General features: G+C 45.3%; 1 protein-coding gene across 1 annotated transcript in view; it reads right to left on the bottom strand.

The window, feature by feature from the left end:
- si:ch211-67e16.11 (uncharacterized) overlaps positions 1-22,782 on the bottom strand; it is a 28,875-nt gene extending 6,093 nt beyond the window's left edge. The window contains exons 1-5 of the mRNA XM_048534996.2: positions 22,081-22,782; positions 16,902-17,174; positions 11,831-12,001; positions 10,193-10,324; positions 6,165-6,337 (exon numbers count right to left, since the gene is read on the bottom strand). Coding sequence (XP_048390953.1) covers positions 6,165-6,337; positions 10,193-10,324; positions 11,831-12,001; positions 16,902-17,174; positions 22,081-22,489 — 1,158 coding nt within the window. The 5' untranslated portion in view covers positions 22,490-22,782. The remainder of the gene's footprint in view (positions 1-6,164; positions 6,338-10,192; positions 10,325-11,830; positions 12,002-16,901; positions 17,175-22,080) is intronic.
- Between the last annotated feature and the right edge of the window lie 1,394 nt (positions 22,783-24,176).

The raw sequence follows: 24,176 nt of genomic DNA, 5'->3' as shown, positions 1-24,176 counted from the left end.
AAGCTGTCTCTGGCAGAAAATCAATATCCTGTAATGCACCTGCACAGCCCACAGTTAATGACTTAGGGAGATTACTGATAAATTACATTCCAGGCATGGTATTTATCTTAAGAATTTTTTTTTAAAAATGAGAACTGATTGCCAGACTGTAATGAATTTGCCAAAAGCTTCCTTCTATTTCCTGGATTACTTGACAGGACAAAAAGAAAACACAGGAATTAAGATGAGATGAAAGTGTGGCCTGTCCAGCCTCTTGGAACTCAACTCTTGTGGTTTCTATCTTTTGTGATCCACCTAATCCTGACCCTGAAAAGATGCATTAGGTGGACCATTGTTCAGCTCTCTCCACTCGTCTCTCAGATTGGTAAATAAACACTTAATGATTGTCCTTTCATCCACTTGAGTGCCTTTGGTGGCCCTCACACAGAACAAATTCCCCTTAAACAAAACCTTTTCATTCCAAGAAGTGATTACCTTGGGTTACGGCTGGGCAATGATACAGGGAGAAGGAATAGTTTTACGCACATTGTGTCTTTCAGTTGGCAAAAGTGGGACTGTAAGAAACAAGCTGAGCTATACCTGTACTGACCCACCTTAAATTCCACCAACAAATCCGAACTCCAGCTGTACTGAGGCTCAGTGTGGAAGACCCAAGTCGTTAAATGCAGTAACACCCACACACTATTGTACTTTTTGAGGTGCGTGCTATTCTAAGGTATAAAACATAATTGCTTATTTGTGCAGAAGGCAAAATCCTACCCACACTGATGTGATAATGACCAGATATCCTGTTGGGATCAAGGAATGGGTATTGGCCAGGATTCTGGAAAACAAACTCTCCTGATGTCCTTAAAATAGTGGACAAAGTCAGAAATCACACAACAGCAAGTCATAGTCCAACAAGTTTATTTAAAATCACAAACTTTCAGAGCACTGGCCCTTCATTATGTGAAGTTAGGAGTCAGGGCTTCACCTGACAAAGGGGTAATGCTCTGAAAACTTGTGATTTTAAATAAACCTGTTGGACTGTAACCTGGTGTCATGTGACTTCTGACTTTGTCCACCCCCGTCCAACACTGGCACTTCCACATCATGGTTTAAAATAGTGGACTTGGGATCTTTTAAGTCTACAAGACTGGTCACCTGGAAGATCAGATTCACATATTGTCTCCAAATGTGAAATATAACGGTGAGTAGTCAGCCTACAATCCTAAGGGAAAGCTTGCTTGGTCAACCTTACTGAATCTTTCGAGGAGGTTACAGCAAGAATAGACACTGGTGATACACTAGACATAATTTATCTGCATTCTCCAGAACAGACCAATAATAGACTGTTGAATAAGGTCAGAGAACGCAAAGATAGAGGAAAGAATTGACTGCTAGCTGGTTTCAAGATAGAAAGTGGAGAGTGGGAACATGCAGTTGTTATTCAGAGTACCAGAAACGAAACTGGGAATGTAGAGAACATTTCTTTATCTATAGAAGAAACATTGATTGATTTATTATTGTCTCATTCACTGAGATACAGTGAAAAGTGTTGTTTTGCATGCCATACAGGCAGATCATTACCATTCAAAGTGCATCAGATTAGCAGAACTGAGTGTTACAGCCACAGAGAGAGAGTGGTCAGATTTAACATTTGAAAGGTCCATTCAAGTCTTATAACAGTGTGGAAGAAGCTGTTCTTGAGTCTATTTGCATGAAGAGAGTATAACCAGGATGGGAGGGGTCTGTGAGTATGTTCGTTGCTTTCCTTACGCAGTGGCAAGTATAGATGCAGTCAGTGGATGGACGGCTGGTTTGTGTGATGAACTGGGCTGTGTTCATAACTCTCTATAGTTTCTTGCAGCTTTGGGAAGACAAGTTGCCAAACCACATTTTGTTGCATCCAGACAGGATGCTTTCTATGGTTCAGCTATTAAAAAAGAGAGTGAGAATATGGAAGTCATGCCCATAGCAAATTGTTTACTTGAATCATGCGGATGCATTAAAGAGGAAGGTAGATAATTTGCAGATGACACTAAGATTGGTGGAGTAGCAGATAGTGAAGGGGACTGTCAGAGAATGCAGCAGAATAGAGGTAGATTGGAGAGTTGGGCGGAGAAAGGGCAGATGGAGTTCCATCCAGGCAAATGCGAGCTAATGCATTTTGGAAGATCCAATTCAAGAGTGAACTATGCGGTAAATGAAAAAGCCTTGGGGAAAATTGATGTACAGAGAGATCTGAATGTTCAGGTCCATTGTACCCTGAAGGTGGTAACGCAGGTTGATAGAGTGGTCAAGAAGGCATACGGCATGCTCTCATTCGTCAGACAGGGTAGTGAGTACAAGAGTTGGCAGGTCATGTTATAGGACTTTGGACTACATTTGGAACACTGCGTCCAATTCTGGTCACCACATTACCAAAAGGATGCCGATGCTTTGGAGAGGGTACAGAGGAGGTTCACCAGGATGTTGCCTGGTATGGGGGGCGTTAGCTATGAAGAGAAGTTGAGTAGATTAGGATTATTTTCCTTAGAAAGCCGAAGGTTGAGGGGGGACCTGATTGAGGTCTGCATAATCATGTAAGGTACAGACAGGGTGGATAGCAAGAAGCTTTTTCCTGGAGTGGGAGACTCAATTACTAGGGGTCACGATTTCAAGGTGAGAGGGGAAAGGTTTAAGGGAGATATGCGTGGAAAGTGCTTTATGTAGAGGATGGTGGGTGCCTGGAACACGTTGCTACCAGAGGTGGTAGAGGTGGACATGATAGCGTCATTTAAAATGTATCTAGACAGATGCATGAATGGGTAGGGAGCGGAGGGATACAGATCCTTGGAAAATAGGCAACAGGTTTAGATAGAGGATCTGGCTTGAAGGGCCAGAGGACCTGTTAGAACGTAGAACAGTACAGCACAGAACAGGCCCTTCAGCCCGCACTGTTGTGCTGGCCATTGATCCTCATGTATGCACCCTCAAATTTCTGTGACCATATGCATGTCCAGCAGTCTCTTAAATGACCCCAATGACCTTGCTTCCACAACTGCTGCTGGCAACGCATTCCATGCTCTCACAACTCTCTGTGTAAAGAACCCACCTCTGACATCCCTCTATACTTTCCTCCAACCAGATTAAAACTATGACCCCTCATGCTAGCCATTTCTGCCCTGGGAAATAGTCTCTGGCCATCAACTCTATCTACGCCTCTCATTATCTTGTATACCTCAATTAGGTCCCCTCTCCTCCTCCTTTTTTCCAATGAAAAGAGACCGAGCTCAGTCAACCTCTCTTCATAAGATAAGCCCTCCAGCCCAGGCAGCATCCTGGTAAACCTCCTCTGAACCCTCTCCAAAGCATCCACATCTTTCCTATAATAGGGCGACCAGAACTGGACGCAGTATTCCAAGTGCAGTCTAACCAAAGTTTTATAGAGCTGCAACAAGATCTCACGACTCTTAAACTCAATCCCCCTGTTAATGAAAGCTAAAACACCATATGCTTTCTTAACAACCCTGTCCACTTGGCTGGCCATTTTAAGGGATCTATGTATCTGCACACCAAGATCCCTCTGTTCCTCCACACTGCCAAGAATCCTATCCTTAATCCTGTACTCAGCTTTCAAATTCGACCTTCCAAAATGCATCACCTCGCATTTATCCAGGTTGAACTCCATCTGCCACCTCTCAGCCCATCTCTGCATCCTGTCAATGTCCCGCTGCAGCCTACAACAGCCCTCTATACTGTCAACGACACCTCCAACCTTCGTGTCGTCTGCAAACTTGCTGACCCATCCTTCAATCCCCTCATCCAAGTCATTAATAAAAATTACAAACAGTAGAGGCCCAAGGACAGAGCCCTGTGGAACCCCACTCACCACTGACTTCCAGGCAGAATATTTTCCCTCTACTACCACTCGCTGCCTTCTGTTGGCCAGCCAATTCTGTATCCAGGCAGCTAAGTTCCCCTGTATCCCATTCCTCCTGACCTTCTGAATGAGCCTACCATGGGGAACCTTATCAAATGCCTTACTGAAGTCCATATACACCACATCCACAGCTCGACCCTCATCAATTTCCCTAGTCACATCCTCAAAGAACTCGATAAGGTTTGAGAGGCATGACCTGCCCCTCACAAAGCCGTGTTGACTGCATTTGATCAAGCCATGCTCTTCCAGGTGGTCATAAATCCTATCCCTCAGAATCCTTTCTAACACCTTGCAGACGACAGGCGTGAGACTTACTGGTCTGTAATTGCCGGGGATTTCCCTATTTCCTTTCTTGAAGAGAGGAATTACATTTGCCTCTCTCCAGTCCTCAGGTACAACTCCAGTGGAGAGCAAGGATGCAAAGATCTTCGCAAGTGGCGAAGCAATTGCATTTCTCACTTCCCAAAGCAGCCGAGGACAAATCTGGTCCGGGCCTGGCGACTTGTCAATCTTAATGTTTGACAAAATTTTCAGCACATCAGCTTCCTCTATCTCTATCCATTCCAGCATGCACCCCTGCTCTTCAAAGGTTTCATTCACTACAAAGTTTGTTTCTTTCGTAAAGACAGAAGCAAAAAACTCATTTAGGGCTTCCCCTACCTCCTCAGACTCCACACACAAGTTCCCTATGCTATCCCTGATCGGCCCTACTGTTTCTTTGACCATTCTCTTATTCCTCACTTAAGTGTAAAATGCCTTTGTGTTCTCCCTAATCCGTTCTGCCAAGCCTTTCTCGTGCCCCCTCCTGGCTCTCCTCAGACCTTTTTTGAGCTCCTTCCTTGCCTGCCTGTAATCCTCTCTAGCTGAACTTGACCCTAGCTTCCTCCACCTTATGTAAGCTACCTTCTTCCTTTTCACAAGAAGCTCCACCGCTCTCGTCATCCAAGGTTCCTTTATCTTACCCCTTCTTGCCTGTCTCAGAGGGACATATTTACTCATCACTCGCAACAACTGTTCCTTAAACAGTCTCCACATGTCTATAGTTCCCTTACCATGGAACAATTGCTCCCAGTCCATGCTTCCTAACTCATGTCTAATCGCGTCATAGTTTCCTCTTCCCCAATTAAATATCCTCCCATTTTGCCTAATCCTCTCCTTCTCCATAGCTATGTAGAATGAGAGGCAGTTATGGTCACTATCACCAAAATGCTCTCCCACCACAAGATCTGATACCTGCCCCGGCTCGTTTCCGAGCACCAAGTCTAGAATGGCCTCTCCCCTCGTCGGCCTGTCAACGTACTGAGTTAGGAAACCCTCCTGAACACACCTTACAAAAACAGCTCCATTCAAATCTTCTGTTCGAAGGAGGTTCCAATCAATATTAGGAAAGTTAAAGTCACCCATTACAACAACCCTACTACGTCCACACTTTTCCAAAATCTGTCGACCTATGCTTTCTTCAATCTCCCTGCTGCTATTGGGGGGCCTGTAGTAAACCCCTAACGAGGTGACTACTCCCTTGCTGTTCCTAATTTCCACCCATACTGACTCAGTAGGCAGATCTTCCTCGACAATGGAAGCTTCTGTAGCTGTGATACCCTCTCTGATTAGTAGTGCTACACCCCCTCCTCTTTTTCCCCCCTCCCTATTCTTTTTAAATGTTCTAAACCCTGGAACATCCAGCAACCATTCCTGCCCATGAGAAACCCATGTCTCTATTATGGCCACAACATCATAGCACCAGGTACTGATCCATGCTCGAAGTTCATCACTTTTATTCCTGATACTCCTTGCATTAAAGCAAACACACTTTAACTGATCCCTTGGTTCCTTCCCAGGAAAATCCTTCCCACTAGCTGGTCTACCTCTTGCTACTGCCTCACCTGCATCAACTCTCACCTCCGGTATACAGCTCAGATTCCCACCCCCTGCCATACTAGTTTAAACCCTCTCGAACTACTCGAACTGTTGCTGTGCTGTAACTTTCTTTATTCTTTGTAGACAGTCGATTATTCTAAGATTATTCTGTTATTCTAAGCAAGTGTGTTGGGGAAAGACAGGAAAAGGTTTAAGTTAAGATAAACACCAGAATGTCCTGTGTGGTATATCCAAAGTAAAAATAAGGCATCACTGACTGTGTAGTTTTCCGTCAGTTTTGCACATTGAGTATTTGTTTCAATAATTCACTCCCTGGTTTGGGACTTGAATACTGAATGATGTTGCAGGCAACTCGAGCATCGACGTTTGATTAAATACATACAATGCCATTCTTATTGACATCCCAGAGCAACATGGTCCCATCATTCCTTGTGGGGCTGTTGAGATATAGAACCAGAGAATCAGCACAATTGATGGCACGGCAGATATAGGAGATGTGGCTACGAATCATCGCCTTCTCTGTGGCTGGATAGATGTCCTCAGTCTCCTCATCCACTACACAGAATGAAAACAATGAAATTACCAAGAGTCTCAGCCACTCCATGTTAAACAATGAAAGTAAACAATATTTATCTTTCGACCAACATTACTACAACAATAAATCAGATCATATCACATCGTTGTTTGTGGAATCTTTCTCTGAATAAACCAACTGATGCCCTTCCTCTATTACAACAGTAACTATACTGAAGAATAACCTCATTGGCTAGAAAGTATTTAACACATCCTGAGGTCATGAAGGGTGTGATAAAAATTGAAATCTTTTTCTGATTTATCTTCCTCAATTTCTTGTCCTCATGTTCCTTCAAATATTTATCCAATTGCCTTTGACAAGTTATTATGGAATCCGATTCGATTGCCAAGTTAAATCCACCTCAATGGTTTATATTTAACCAAATCCACCTGTATTAACTGAGAATCTAGTTATGTTGTTGCTATTGGATGCAGTTACTGCTTTATTGTCATAACGGTTCACTTGCATTGTTGTGCATCTGGAAACACATATAGACTGGACCAGGTAAGGATGGCAGATTTCCTTCCCTAAGGACATTAGTGAACCAATGGGCTTTTATGATAATCATCAAGGTGTACATGATCACCGTTCGGCCAGCTCTTCATTCCAGATCTTACTGAATTCACTGTCTGCCATGGTGTGAGTTCTCTTGTCCTCAGAACTCTGGATTGCTACCACAGCGACATTATCACTACACTAGTACTTTTGAGAAATATGAAACAATATTATTTTCTTGGGACGTCAAGTCCAGGCTTACTGCCATGATTTGTTGTGGGATCAGAACTCAGCACAGTTACTCCTCTGATTTTTCAGTTTGCTGGTTAACATAGACTCTATGCAGATGACACTAAGATTGGTGGAGTAGCAGATAGTGAAGGGGACTGTCGGAGAATGCTGCAGAATATGGATAGACTGGAGAGTTGGGAGGAGAAATGGCAGATGGAGTTCAATCCAGGGAAATGCGAGGTGATGCATTTTGGAAGATCAAATTCAAGAGCGAACTATACAGTAAATGGAAAAGCCTTGGGGAAAATTGATGTACAGAGGGATCTGGGTGTTCAGGTCCATTGTACCCTGAAGGTAGCAATGCAGGCCGATAGAGTGGTCAAGAAGGCATATGGCATGCTTTCCTTCATCGGACGGGGTATTGAGAACAAGAGTTGGCAGGTCATGTTACAGTCGTATAGGAGTTTGGTTCGGTCACATTTGGGATATTGTGTACAGTTCTGGTTGCCACATTAACAAAAGGATGTGGATGCTTTGGAGAGGGGACAGAGGAGGTTCACCAGGATGTTGTCTGGTATGGAGGGTGCTAGCTATGAAGAGAGGTTGAGTAGGTTATGATTATTTACATTAGAATGGCGGAGATCAAGGGGGGACCTGATTGAGGGCTACAAAATCATGAGAGGTATAGACAGGGTGGATAGCAAGAGGCTTTTTCCCCCAGAGTGGGGGACTCAATTACTAGGGGTCACAATTTCAAGGAGAGAGGGGAAAAGTTTAAGGGAGATATGCGTGGAAAGTCCTTTACACAGAGGGTGGTGGGTGCCTGGAACATGTTGCCAGCGGAGGTGGTAGAGGAGGACACAATAGCGCCATTTAAGATGTATCTAGACAGATACATGAATGGGCAGGGAGCAGGGGGATACAGATCCTTGGAAAATAGGCAACAGGTTTAGATAGAGGATATGGATCGGTGCTGGCTTGGAGGGCCAAAGGGCCTGTTCCTGGGCTGTAATTTTCTTTGTTATTTGTTCTTTGTTCTTTGAGGAGAGTGAAATAAGAGACCTCCAGAAGTTAGCTACAACAATCTCACCCGCTTCCCTTTCACTGTGAAGTTGCTGTGCAATTTCCCATCAAAACAGCAGAAAAACCACCTTCTGAAAAACTGGAGAAATAATCTAAAACCTACAAAACATAACCCAGGTTCAACTAAGTAGCCAATGAACTAAGGACTGATCACTATGTGCACGCATCATAGAATCCCTACAGTGTAGAAATGGGTCATTCAGCCCATTAAGTCCACATAGACCCTGTAACCCTGCATTTTGCATGGCTAATCCACCTAGCCTGCACATCTTTGGACTGTGGGAGGAAACTGGAGCACCCGGAGGAAACCGACACAGATACAAGGAGAACGTACTAATTCCACACAGGGTGAAATCAAACCCGGCAGCATATCAGGAGCACAAAAGCTGATGTTTCGGGCCTAGACCCTTCGTCAGAGAGGGGGATGGGGTGAGGGTTCTGGAATAAATAGGGAGAGGGGGGAGGCGGACCGAAGATGGAGAGAAAAGAAGATAGGTGGAGAGGAGAGTAAGAGATTACAAGAGAGTTGCAGTGGGAGAGAGATTCCCTGAGGTTGGTCCGGAGGGAGGAGGGTAACTTCTTCAGGTTAGGCATCCCTGGACGAGGCTTCGCAGTGAGGTTAAAATTGTATCAGAGATAATGGGAACTGCACATGCTGGAGAATCCAAGATAATAAAGTGTGAAGTTGGATGAACACAACAGGCCAAACACTTTGTTATCTTGGATTCTCCAGCATCTGCAGTTCCCATTATCTCTGAAATCAAACACGGGTCCCTAGTGTTGTGAGGTAGCCCTGCTAACCATTGAGACACAATACCGTACCATTGGCAACGTTGGGATATCAGTGAAGAATTGTAAGGTTTGTAAAACCAATCATACGTTTTGTGTCAGAGATAATGGGAACTGCAGATGCTGGAGAATTCCAAGATAACAAAATGTGAGGCTGGATGAACACAGCAGGCCAAGCAGCATCTCAGGAGCACAAAAGCTGACGTTTCGGGCCTAGACCCCTCATCAGAGAGGGGGATGGGGTGAGGGTTCTGGAATAAATAGGGAGAGAGGGGGAGGCGGACCGAAGATGGAGAGTAAAGAAGATAGGTGGAGAGAGTATAGGTGGGGAGATAGGGAGGGGATAGGTCAGTCCAGAGAAGACGGACAGGTCAAGGAGGTGCGATGAGGTTAGTAGGTAGGAAATGGAGGTGCGGCTTGGGGTGGGAGGAAGGGATGGGTGAGAGGAAGAACAGGTTAGGGAGGCAGAGACAGGCTGGACTGGTTTTGGGATGCAGTGGGTGGGGGGGAAGAGCTGGGACCATACGTTTTGTGTTTTGGGTTGGTGATACAGAACTGTGTGGCCTTGACAATACTTTGCTCCCCCATTCATAACGTTTGTGTTTTGAACTTCTTCCTCTTTGTGTTTGAGTATGGGAGTTTTAAAGGGGTAAAGTTTAAGTTACAATAAACAGAATAATCGCTGCTCTTGTTTAAGTTGAGTGCTACAATAAAGAATACATCTTTTTAATCAAAAAAACAAACAAAAAACAGCGCTGGAGAAACTCAGCAGCTCTCTGATGAAGGGTCTAGGCCCGAAACGTCAGCTTTTGTGCTCCTAAGATGCTGCTTGGCCTGCTGTGTTCATCCAGCTCCACACTTTGTTATCTTGGATTCTCCAGCATCTGCAGTTCCCATTATCTCTGACAGTATTGGTTGCCATTTTGAGTCCAGATCTCACTGAGTTTCTCCGGCACTTTGTTTTCGTATTTCAGAATTCCAGCATCGCAGCTCTTTCTTTGATTTTTTTTTCATTATTACTAGAATCTGGTGAGTTATACTGTCATTCTGGGTAGCAGTTTGCAAGAGGCAAATTGGGATTTTCAGTACTTTCATTAAATCTTCATATTTGCAGCGATTCCAGAAATAGTGGATTTGATTTCTCATACACTAGCCCAGTGAATCATAACAATGATGTGACTGTTTACCAGGGATACAGCTATTTCAGCCAGTACTGCCTCTAGTTTACGAGTACTTACCCGAGATCTGTCCGTCTCCTGCAAAGAAGGTTTTGATATTCTCTGTTCGGAAGCCATTCCTCCTCAACATTCGATAAAAGTGTAACACATTGTAAATGTGCCTTTGGTATGTGAGGTGTTCCTTCCACCCGCCTGAAAATTAATGTAATCGCAGGATTAAGGGGGTAAACCCATAAGTAATAACCAAATGTATTCCTGAAATTCTCCCACACAGTTAAACTGATGCTCATTATCGAGTCATACTGATGTACAGCACAGAAATAGACCCTTCAGTCCAACTTGTCCATGCTGACCGGACATCCTAAATTAATCTAGTCCCATTTGCCAGCATTTTGCCCATATCCCTCTAAACCCTTCATATTCATGTACCTGTCCAGATGCTTTTTAAATGTTGTCATTGTACCAGCCTCCACCACTTCTCCTGGCAGTTCATTTCATACACACTGTGTGAAGACGTTGCTGCTCAGGTCCCTTTTAAATCTTTCCCTTCTCACCTTAAACTTATGCCCTCTAGTTTTGGACTTGCCCACCCTGGGAAAAAAACCACGCCCCTGATGATTTTATAAACCTCTGTAAGGTCACCCCTCAGCCCCCGACACATCAGAGAAAATAGCCCCCAGCCTATTCGGCCTCTCCCTATAACTCAAACCCTCCAGTCCTGGCAACATTCTTATCAATCTTTTTTGCACCCTTTCAAATTTCACAACATCTTTCCTCTTGCCCTTTTCACCAATAAACTATTCTGACCATTATCACATTGCTTCATCGTTCTTGTAATTGCCCTTTGCCTTCACTCTTCCTTGTCTATCTTTATCCTCCCTGCCTTTATATACCCTTTCTTATGTCTCCCTCACGCTCTCTCTATCCTATGTCTCTGTCTATCTAATTTCACTTCTTCTCTGACCATTCCTTCCATTTCTGACTCTCTCTTTCCATTCCCATTTCTGAGTTCCACTTTCACTGTCATCTCCTCTTTCTCCTTACTCCTCCCTCATCCTCTCACACTCTGTCTTTCTCTCATTGTCTCACTTATTCTCTCTCTCTCACTCACTCACACATCCACACGCACCCACACACTCTGACACACAAATAAACTCTCACACACGCACATACAGTCTCTCACACACACACATACGTACACACACACACACACACACAGTCTCTCACTCACATACATATGTACACACACACACACAAGCACACACACATACACTGTCTCTCTCACACAAACACACATGCACATACACACACACACACACACACACGCAGTCTCTCACTCACACACATACGTACACACACACACACACACACACACACAGTCTCTCACTCACACACATACGTACACACACAAGCACACACGCGCACACACACATACACTGTCTCTCTCACACAAACACACATACACACACACAGTCTCTCACTCACACACTTACGTACACACACACACACACACACACACACAGTCTCTCACTCACACACATACGTACACACACACACAAGCACACGCGCACACACACATACACTGTCTCTCTCACACAAACACACACACACACACACAGTCTCTCACTCACACACATATGTACACACACACACATACACTCACACACACACACACACACACGTGTGTGTAAATCTCACCAGAGAGCAGCACTCCATGGTCACAGGTCTGGTACATTCGACAGGATTTCTGTGAAGAGAGCTGTTGTCGATGACACCGGCGTGTGTTTTTATTTAGCTCACAGTTGGCGACGGCAGGATTGGGGCTGCTGATGCTGAGAGGCTGAGGGCAGGCAGCAAAGCCCTTCTGTTCTGGAAGGAGTCAGGGCAGTGTTAATGTGGAGACAATTCCTTCAAACCAAGCTCAAGGCTAATAGAGGGGGACCAGGCAAAGGTCCCTCAAAGCATATCATATGATCAGACATCAGTGTAGGGACTGATCTAATCCCAGAATGAAATCTGACATTCTAGAATCAAATTCTGGCTACCCCCAAAATATTTCTGAGGCAATTTACTTGAACGTGCCCATTGGGAAAGTATTGGGATTGGATGCAATGCTATTTACATACATCCAATTTCTATAAGAAATAGGAATGACTTGTACAACTCCTCAACCTCAACATCACCATCAATTCCCTTAGTGTCTATCAATCTGTTATGGCCCATCGGGTTTATCCTAGCCCTTTGTAGGAGCTGTTTGGCTCGTCTTTTTTCTGTTACTCTAAATTTTTATTTACCTCACAAGTTTATCCAATTCCCTTTTCAAACATTCCATGGAATTGGTCTTCCTGTATTCTCAGGGAGTTCATTCCAGATCACGGTAAAATAGCGCTCAGTCAGCACAGCTTCAAGAAGGGGAGGTCATGCTTAACAAATCTGTTAAGAATTCTTTGAAGAGATAATGAGCAAGTCAGTCAAAGGAGAACCAATGGATGTGATCTATTTGGATTCTCAGAAGGCCTTCGACAATGTTAAACGGGAGCCCACTAAATAAGATGAGAGCCCATGGTGTCAGGGGCAAGGTACTGCCATGGATAGAGGATTGGCTGACTGGCAGAAGGCAAAAAGTGGGGATAAAGGAAACTTTTTCAGGATGGCAGCTGATGACTAGTGGATTTCTGCAGGAGTCAGTGTTAGAACCACAACAAGTAACATTATACATTAACGATATGGACAAAGGAACTGAGGGTATTTTTGATGAGTTTGCAGATATCTCAAAGATAGGTGGAGGGACAGGTAGTTTGAGGAACAGAGAGGCTGCAGATGGCTCTGGGCAGGCTAGGAGAGTGGGCAAAAAAATTAGTAGGTGGAATACAATGTGGGAAAGTGTGAGGTTATGCACTTTAGCTGGAAGAATAGAGGCGTAGACTATTTTCTAAATGGGGAAAGGCTTCAGAAGTCTGGAGGGACTTGGGAGTCCCCAGTTTAAGTTTCTCCTGAGGTTAGCTTGCAGGTTCAACGAGCAGCCAGGAAGGCAAATGTAATGTTACCATTCATTTTGAAAGGGGTGGAATGCAAGGCTGTGGTTAATCTGTATTTGGAATATTGTGAGCGGTTTTGAGTCCTGTATCGAAGGAAGGGTGTTCTGATGTTGGGCATGTCCAGAGGAGGTTTACAAGAATGATCCCAGGGCTGAAGAACTTGTCATATTTAGAGCGGTTGAGGAATCTGGGTCTGTATTCAAGGGAGTTTAGAAGAATGAGGGAGTATAGAATTGAAGAATGTGAGTACAGCACAGGAACAGGCCCTTCAGCCCTCCAAGCCTGTGCCAATCATCGTGCCCTAACTAAACTAAAAAGCAAACCTTCTTCCCTTATTCAGTCCATATCTCTCTATTGCCTCCATACTCATGTAACCATCCTGATGCCTCTTAAACATCGCCAATGTGCCTGCTTCCACCACCTCCTCTGGCAATGTATTCCAGGATTCTACCACTCTCTGTGTGAAAAACTTTCCTTGCTCACCTCCCTCAAACTTTTGCCCTCTCGCCTTGAACCTGTGCCCCCTTGTAATTGAAACTTCAACCCTGGGAAAAAGCCTCTGATGATCCACCCAGTCTATGCCTCTCATAATTCTGTAGACATCTATCAGGTCTCCTCTTAGCCGCCATCTTTCCAATGAAAACAATCCTAGCCATTTTAACCTTTCCCCATAGCCAATGGCCTTGAGACCAGGCAACATCCTGGTGAATCTTCCCTGCACTCTCTCCAAAGCTTCCACATCCTTCTGATAATGTGGTGACCAAAACTGTACACAATATTCCAAATGCAGCCCAACAAGGTTTTATATCGCTGCAACATGGCTGGCCAACTCTTGTAGTCCATATCCCCGCCAACGAAGGCAACCATGCCGTGTGCCTTCTTAATCACCTTGGCAACCTGTGTTGCCACTTTTAGGGAACTGTGGACCCACACGCCCAGATCCATTTGTATGTTAATGCTCCAAAGGGTCCTGCCATTTACTGTATAACTCACACCTAAATTTGATCCTCCAAAATACTTCACCTCGCATTTGTCTGGATTAAACTCCATCTGCCATTTCTGTGCCCAACTCACCAATCTATCTGTATCCTGTGTCCTTTCACAATCATTGGCACTATCAGTAATTCCACCGATCTTCGTGTCATCAGCAAACTTGCTTATCAGATCAGCTACATTTTGCTGCAGATCATTTACCTGATTGAAACTTACAGAATACTGAGAGGCCTGGGCTTGGAGAAGACATTTCCACTAACAGCAGAGACTAGCACCTGGGAGCACAGCCTCAGGGTGAAGGGATGACCCTTTATTACCGAGATGGGGAGGAATTTCTTCAGCCAGAGGGGGGTGAATCTGTGGGACTCATTGCTGCAGAGGACTGCGGGGGCCAAGTTATTGAGTGTAGTTAAGACAGGGAAAGAAAGGTTCTTGACTTGTAAGGGGGTCAAAGGTCGCAATGAGAAGACAGGAGAAATATATTAGCAATGATCGAATGGTAGAGCAAACTCAATGAGCCAAATTGCCTAACTCTGCTTCTGTATCTTATGGTCTAAACACTCACTGTAAAAATATTATTTTCATGCCACCTTTTGCTCTTATGCCAATCAACTTATGCTTGTATTCTGTAAAATTCTAAACTCTTTATGCAAGGAGGATACAGTCTATTCAGCACTTATAAGAACTAAAGAAACAGGGGCGGCACGGTGGCTCAGTGGGTTGCACTGCAGCCTCACAGCACCAGGGACCCGGGTTCAATTCCACCCTCGGGTGACTCTCTGTGTGGAGTTTGCACATTCTCCCCATGTCTGCATGGGTTTCCTCTGGGTGCTCCAGTTACCCCCCACAATCCAAAGATGTGCAGGCTAGGTGGATTGGCCATGCTAAATTGCCCATAGTGTCCAGGGGTGTGTAACTTAGGTGGGTTATAGGGGGAATGGGTCTGGGTGGGATGCACTAGGTTTGGTGTGGACCAAAGGGCCTGTTTCCACACTTGTAGGGATTCTAATTCTAAAAAGGAGCAGGAGTAGGCCTTTTGGCCCCCTGAGCCTGCTGCACCATTCAATAAGATCATGGCTGATCGTTTCACGGTCTCAGTTCCACTTAACCACCCGCTCACCATAGCCCTTATTCCTTTACTGTTCAAAAAATTATCTAACTTAGCTTTCAAAACATTCAATGAGGAAGCCTCAACTGAATCACTGGGAAGGGTCCACAGATTCACAACCCTTTGGGTGAAGAAGATCTTCCTCACTTCAGTCCTAACCTAGCAGACAAACCCTCTAAAAGTTATTTTTTTAAATCATTCAGGGGATGTGGGCTTCACTGTTTGGGCCAGCATTCATTGCCCATGCCTTTTCAAGGTTGTGGTGAGCTGCCTTCTTGAACTAACGCAGTCCTTGGGTGTAGGGACTGTTAAGTAGAGAACTCCCGGATTTTGACCCAGCGACACTGAAGGAATATAAATAGAATGTAACACATATATATGAAATATAATGCACAGTAATATTTAAGGCAATATATTTCCATAATCAGGATGGTGAGTGGCTCGGAGGGTAACCAGCAGGGGGTGGTGTTCCCATGTACCTGCTGCCCTTGTCCTTCTGGATGGAAGTGGCCGTGGGTTTGGAAGGTGCTGCCTGAGGGTCTTTGGTGAGACTGCCCTGAAACTTTTTATTGATAGGATAATGCAAAAGATGTCACGAGACAGTACATTATATACATGACAGCACATCTCAAAATAGGAGGAACATTTCTCTCTATGTAATATTATGCTGTCCCTGACCTGTGAATGTTTGATCAGGAGTGTGTAGAGGGAGCTTTACTCTATATCTAACCCCATGCTGTCCCTGTCATGGGAATGTTTGATCAGGACTGTGTAGAGGGAGCTTTACTCTGTATCTAACCCCATGCTGTCCCGGTCGTGGGAATGTTTGATCAGGATTGTGTAGAGGGAGCTTTACTCTGTATCTAACCCCATGCTGTCCCTGTCATGGGAATGTTTGATCAGGACTGTGTAGAGGAGGCGTTCCTCTGTATCTAACCCTGTGCTGTCCCTGTCCTGGGAGTATTTGATGGGGACAGTGTAGAGGGAGCTTTACTCTGTATTTAACCCTGTGTTGTCCCTGTCCCTGTGAGTGTTTGATGGGAGACAGTGTAGAGAGAGCTTTACTCTGTATCTAACCCTGTGCTGTCCCTGTCCTGGAAGTGTCTGATGGGGACAGTGTAGAGGGAGCTTTACTCTATATCTAACCCTGTGCTGTCCCTGTGCTGGGAGTGTTTGATGGGGGACAGTGTCGAGAGAGCTTTACTCTGTATTTAACCCCGTGCTGTCCCTGTCCTGGGAGTGTTTGATGGGGGACAGCGTAGAGGGAGCTTTACTCTGTATCTAACCCCGTGCTGTCCCTGTCCCTGGGAGACTTTGATGGGGGACAGTGTAGAGAGAGCTTTACTCTGTATCTAACCCCGTGCTGTCCCTGTCCTGGGAGACTTTGATGGGGGACAGTGTAGAGAGAGCTTTACTCTGTATCTAACCCCGTGCTGTTCCTGTCCCTGGGACAGTTTGATGGGGGACAGTGTAGAGGGAGCTTTACTCTGTATCTAACCCCGTGCTGTCCCTGTCCCTGGGACAGTTTGATGGGGGACAGTGTAGAGGAAGATCTATGCCCCTAAGTCCATGCTGCCCATGATACTGTGCACTATAAACGATGGAGGTGATAGTTAAGGAAGACACCAACCTACACAGCGGAGTCTCTGTTCTTTGTGCACATCCCTCTGTCCCACCACCAGAGGTATAAAGTGTATCTCACACAGTCCCACAAGCCGTTCCTCTCTCCGCCAGCCGTTGCCAGTGTTGTGCACCTCCCTTTTCAGGCTGCCCCTGGCCACCTGGGCTTTTAGCCTCTTCCTGACTCGATCTTTATCATTGCGATGTTCGTTACGACTGGTCCTCCTCTTCAGCAGGTTCTCACAGCGGCTTTTCAGGGCCAGGGTCATGCATTCATAGTTACCTGGGGAGCAGATCAAAGGGCCTTTAATCATGGCTCACCTTAAGCACAGCACAGGAGACCATTCACCCCATTGTCTGTCCTTTACGCTATCCTGTTATAAATATTTACCCATTTATTCACTTTCCTTATTAAAGTGCCTTCTGGATTCAATTTTCTTCTTCCATTTGCACATTACCTTTCTATACTTCTTGCCTTTGTTCTGGCCTTTACTGATTTATTCTATTGCTGCTTGTGGTCTCTGATCTACATTGATTTCTGGTCTAGCAATACCTCAGTTTTAAAAATCTCATCCTTGCTTCCAAACCCCCCCAGAGCCTTGTTCCTCCCTGCCCTGTCATCTCCAGCCTAAAACCCTCTGAGGTTTTTCTAACTCTCCAGTTCATACACATCCCCCATCTTAATCCTACCACCATTGCTGTGCTTTAGCCAGCTGGGTTCTAAACTCTGTAATTCTCTCTCTAAACACTTCCATTCTCTATTCGCTTTCCACTTTTACAATGCTCCTTTAGAACAACATTTCTGAGCAGGCTTTAATTCACATGTGTTGCCATGTTCTCAGATGACAGAATGCTATTGTGAAGCACCTTCATTTATTTTACTGCAATAAAGCTATTATATGAATGTATTGTTGTACAGGTTAATCAGTACTGCTTTACTCTTGCTCCCTGTCAATATTTATGAAATCTAAAATGTAACCAATCTTTAAACAGTCCATCTACTAATAGGAAAAGATTTACAAGGATGTTGCCAGGGCTGGAGGGTTTGGGCTATAGGGACAGGCTGAATAGGCTGGGGCTATTTACCCTGGAGTGTTGGAGGCTGAAGGGTGACCTTTATCGGGGTTTATGGAATCATGAGGGACATGGATAGGGTGAATAGATAAGGTCTTTTCCTCAGGACCAGGGAGTCCAAAACTAGGGGGTTTAGGTTTAAGGTGAGAGGGGTAAGATTTAAAAGGGACCTAAGGGGCAACTTTTTCACACAGTGGGTGGTGCATGTGTGGAATGAGCTGCCAGAGGAAGTGGTAGAGTCTGATACAATTACAGCATTTAAAAGGCATCTGGATGGGTACATGAATAGAAAGGTTTAGAGGGATATGGGCCACATGCTGGCAAATGAGGACGGGATTCATTTAGAAAATCTCATCGCTGTGGACGAGTTGGACCAAGGGGTCTGTTTCTGTGCTGTGACTCTATGACTCTAAGAGGTCACTTTAGTTTTGTTCCAGTGACCATATTGTGTGCACACTGTGAAACAGATGAACAGAACCTTTAAAGCAATATCCACTATCTGTATGACCTTGTGAAGTGTGAAGCTGGATGAACATGGCAGGCCAAGCAGTTTGTTATCTTGGATTCTCCAGCATCTGCAGTTCACATTATCTCTGATACAATTTTAACCGCACTGCAAAGCCTCTTCCAGGGATGCCTAACCTGAAGAAGTTACCCTCCTCCCTCCGGACCAACGTCAGGGAATCTCTCTCCCACTGCAACTCTCTTGTAATCTCTTACTCTCCTCTCCACCTATCTTCTTTTCTCTCCATCTTCGGTCCGCCTCTCCCTCTCTCCCTATTTATTCCAGAACCCTCTCCCCATCCCCCTCTCTGACGAAGGGTCTAGGCCCGAAACGTCAGCTTTTGTGCTCCTGAGATGCTGCTTGGCCTGCTGTGTTCATCCAGCTTCACACTTTATTATCTTGGATTCTCCAGCATCTGCAGTTCCCATTATCTCTGGCCAAATTAATCTAGTTCTATTTGCCAGCATTTGGCCTGTTTCCTTCTAAACCCTTCCTATTCATGTACCCATCCAGATGCCTTTTAAATGTTGTAACTGTACCAGCCTCCACCACTTCCTCTAGCAGCTCATTCCATACACACACTACCCTCTGTGTGAAAAAGCTACCCCTTAGGTCCCTTTTAAATCTTTTCCCTCTCACCTTAAACCTGTGCCCTCTATTTTGGACTATCCTTCACTTGAAAGTGCAGCCAGGGCCACAGTTTAACATCTCACCTGAAAGACAGTACCTTCAACACTCCTGATGCCCCTCAGTACTGCACTGACTCACAATCAACATGGAGCTGCACTTATTTGAGAGTTCCACCAAACTGCTGTTAAAATGGTTACTGCCTTCTCACATAAAGACTGAAATAGCTCCAGAAACTCAGCAGGTCCGGCAGCATCTGTGCAAAGAGAAACAGAGTTATGTGTCAAGTCCAATATAGAAACACAGAAGATAGGAGCAGGAGGAGGCCATTCAGCCCTTCGAGCCTGTGCTGCCATTTTTCATGATCATGGCTGCTTGTCCACTCAACAGGCAAATCCTGCTTTCTCCCCATAACCTTAGGTGACCTCTAGTCGCCTCTTGAATACCCAAAACTGCACACAATATTCCAGGTGTGGCCTCACCAAGGCCCTGTATAACTGTAACAACACATCCCTGCTCCTGTACTCGAAACCTCTCGCAATGAAGGCCAACATCCCATTTGCCTTCTTTACCACCTGCTGCACCTGCATGCTTACCTTCAGTGACTCTTTGGGACACTCAGATGGGATTCTGAAGAAGAATCATACAAGACTTGGAACCGTGATGTGGAGGTGTCGGTGTTGGACAGGGTTGGACAAAATCAGAAGTCTCACGATGTCAGCTTACAGTCCAACAAATTTATTTAAAATCACGAGCCTTCAGAGCGCTGCTCCTCCATCAGGTGCTCATTATGGTCATCAGAACCAAACTAAATGGGTCACTTATAGATAGATGGACTGTTTAAACGTTGATTATGTTTTAGATTTCATAAATATGAACAGGGAGCACAAGAGTAAAGCAATACTGATCTATTTGTACAACAACTAACTATTATATAACTGCTTTAATAAAGTAGTAAAATGTCTAAAGGCATTTCACAGCAGCATTCTGTCACCAGGTAAATTAAAGCCGGCTCACAGAGTTTGTTTTAGAGGTGCACTTCACCTGATGAAGGAGCAGACTTGAAACATCAATTCTGTTTCTGTCTCCTCAGATGCTGTTAGACCTTCAGATCTCCAATATCTGTAATATTTATTTCTTATTGCATTCTCATATTTGACCTCAGGATTTCACAGTAATGGAGTGAGAAATTCAGCTAGGAATTCCCTTCTAATCACATTGTGTGGGGCTGCCGCTCTAATGTTGTGTGTGGGCAGCTTCTGGTTCAACTGTGGTGCCCCATGTGGTAGGTTAGACAGCTAACACTCAAGTTCTGAGCTCATAATTTTCCCTCGTCATTCACAGGACATTCATTTGTTGCCCAACACTAACTGCCCTTGAACTGAGTGCCTTCCTTAGCCTTTGCAGAAAGTTTAGAGTCATCTGTAGGTCTGGGGTCGCGTGTAAACTAGACGAGGTAAGGGTGCAGTTTGCCTTCCCTAGATGGGGATTTTTTTCAGACAGTGCAGTTACATGGTTACCGTTACTGATGCTAATTTTTTATTCCAGATTTGTTTATTTAAATTTCCCAATTACTTCAGTGGGATCTGAATTCCTGTCCCCAGAATGTCTTTCTAGGCCCTTGGGTAACACGTTCATTAATATAACCACTACATTACCTTGCTGTTAGGCTATCCCTTTAGAGAGTAGTTTGCTCCTGTGGGACACTGTGCCTCAGTGAGAGTCAATGCCCCAGGACAGATGGGTAATGATACCTGAGTCCTCAGCATCTGTTCGATTCCATGTAACTCGATCAAAGCATCAATATCAGGCGCAAAATTATACTGTCTAACGAGCAACATATTTACATAACCAAAAATATAGAGCAATAATATAATCAGCAATCTAAATTATAATGAACTCTATTTAACAAGAGCCAATGGATAACATTAACCCAGGAATGTATGTCAAATGCAGCAATTACTAACAATATACAACAAATACACTACCGGAACAAGGATGTAACAATAAAACAGCCAGAAATAATGATGCAAAAACACAAAATATCCACAAATGCACCTAAAAATAGGCAAAGAACTACAAGTCTGCGAACTGCCAAAATATACCAGTTCCAAAAACATATCTAAACCTAATACCCAACCAAACTTCCTGCAAAAACCAGGCACTGAATCTAGACACAGCCCCAAGCTATCGGTCAGGCACAGTCCCGCATAGTCAGGTGCAATCAGACACATTTCCTCACAAACCCAAACAGTCCACAGCTCCTTCCACTGGACACAATCGCAGTCTCTCATTCCAGTTCTCTCCTACTCTGCTTTCTCCTCTGTGGTGTTTACATTTTATTTCCTCTGACCTCTAATTCTTTACAAGAAATCTGGTTACAGCAAACCCCCAACCACAACATGTCCATGTCATTAAAAATGTAACAACAGCCTGGGTTTCTGACTATTTTAACTTTTCTATTTTGTTTTGGGTTTAAATCCATCAGAACTTTTGTTTTCTCTGGATTTAGTTTTGGCTTTTCCATCCGACTGTCTCCTCCTCTGCCTTTCAGTTCTTTCTGCAACATCTCTGCCCTCTCCTCTCCCTGTGGCCCGGACACTCTAATCCCTCTCTGGTTATCCCAGATCAACCTCCAACCATGCAATCAGTTAACTTCTACTCTCCAGCTGGTCAATAGGAACAGGGCTGATCCATCAGGACTGATGCACAACAACATCTTGCATTCAACTAGCATCTTCAATGTGCTAAAAACATGTCCCAGGGTGTTTCACTGAACACTAACACTAAACCACTGAAGGTGACATTTGGATCCATGAGCCTGGATACAGAGGTTTCTTTCTGAATGAGTGCCCTGGAGGAGGAGAGGCAGGTTTAATGATGGAGTTCCAGACCCTGGGTCCAGGAAGGATGAGTAAGTACAGCGAAGTGAAGGAAATTGAACGATGCAGCGGGGACACGAGAGGAACGCTTTCGTACTTACCTAAATACAGTCCCTCCCGGATCCCACATCTCCGCTCATTCACGTTGAAATCAATGTAGAAGACAGTCACCGGGTGGCCAAAGCTGAGATCCGGACTAGGGTCGAGGGTGATGACGGCGTCGTGAGGAGATCCCAGGCTGAGACCAGAGTCCGGCAGGATGGCCAGCAGTTTGTCTCCAGCCCGAGGCTCTGCTGCATAGACCGTTACAGCTGTCTGCGGGATCTCTGCCAGTCGCTTGCACTCGGAGTCCGACAGGAAGGATACCCGCTGGCACAGGCTGGATTTCAGGTAGCCCAGGCTGGCTGTAGACCAGCGATGAAGCCGGGCAGCTTTGAACTGCGAGCCCTCGGCCCCCATCAGCTCAACGAGAATTGCCACGGACAGCATCCATTCCCAGTACCAGCTCATGACCAGGATCACCAGTCAGCACAGGGTCCCCAGGGAGGGGTAAGAGAGTGGGAGCCCCCCCCACCCCACACACACACACACACACACACACACAGACACACACACAGACACACACACAGTATGCTGATCAGACGCAGGGTCCACACACTTGCTCACTGAGTCCTGGTTATGTCAGCTGAAAGCACTCACATATGCACACCCAGCAAGAACTCAGTGGGGTGTGTGTGTGTGTGTGTGTGTGTAGGGGGGAAACACTGTCCAGCTGACTGCTCCACACTGTATCTGCTCCACACTGTGCCCAGGCACCTTCAGCAGCTTCAAGTCAGCTCTCAAACGCTGGCCCCACCTTCCCACTGCCTGAGATCAGCGGCCGGGCGGAGCTCGGAGGTCGGAGGCTCCACTCTCAGTCACTGCATCTCCCTAGGTTACAGGCGGCAGGCAGAGGACCCCTCAGGGGGTAGACCCTCACACTCACACACCCTGACACACTGTCTCTCACACACACACATACACCCCCCACACACACTCATACTCACACACACACACACACACACACACACACAGTCTCTCCCACACACACACAGTGTCTCTCCCTCACATACACATACTTTCTCTCGCACACACAACACAATCTCCCAACTCACACACATACACACAATCTCTCTCCCACACATGTCTCCCACACACATACATACACACTCACACACACATCTCTCTCTTACACACATGCAACAGGTTTTCAACAAACATATGCACACTCACACACACAGCAGTCTCCCACACTCACACACACAACACAATCTCCCACACACACACATACACACACACAAAACACAGTCTCCCACACACATGCACATTCACACACACAACAGTCTCCCATAGTCACACAGTCACACACAACAGTCTCACACACTCACAAACATACACACTCACACACACATAACATAGTCTCCCACATTCACACCCATGCCCTCACACACAAACAACACAATGTTCCCATGCACACACATACACACACTCTCACACAGTTATACATTCCATCCCCCACACACACACAGCCCCTCACACACACAGTCCCTCACACACACAGTCCCTCAAACTCACATACACTGTCACACACACACACACAAAAACATACACACACATGCACACACGCGTGCACGCACACACGCACACACACAGTCTCTCACACACATGCAACAGTCTCCGACACATACCCACATGCACACACACTTTCTCACACACTCACAACACAATTTCCCAACTCACACACATTCACACATCTCTCACGTACTCATCTCCCACACTCATATACATACACGCTCACACACATGACAGTCTCCCACACACACATACACACACTCTCTCACACACCCACAACAGTCTCTCACACTCACATGCACACACATGCAACAGTCTTCCACACACACACATACACACACACTCTCTCACACACAAGTCTCCCAGACTCACACGCATACACGCACATACAAGTCTCCCACACATACACACACTCTCTCGCACACACGCAACACCACCTCCTAACTCACACACATACACACAATCTCTCACACACACAGAAGTCTCCCATACTCACATACATACACACTCACACACACATCTCTCTCACACACACATGCAACAGTCTCCCACACTCAAATACATGCACACTCTCTCACACACAACA

This window comes from Stegostoma tigrinum, chromosome 7 (genome assembly GCF_030684315.1).
Source record: "Stegostoma tigrinum isolate sSteTig4 chromosome 7, sSteTig4.hap1, whole genome shotgun sequence".
NCBI classification, from domain to species: Eukaryota; Metazoa; Chordata; class Chondrichthyes; order Orectolobiformes; family Stegostomatidae; genus Stegostoma; species Stegostoma tigrinum.
The sequence above is the reverse complement of the archived record's forward strand: the minus strand, read 5'-3'. Positions and strand labels throughout refer to the sequence as shown.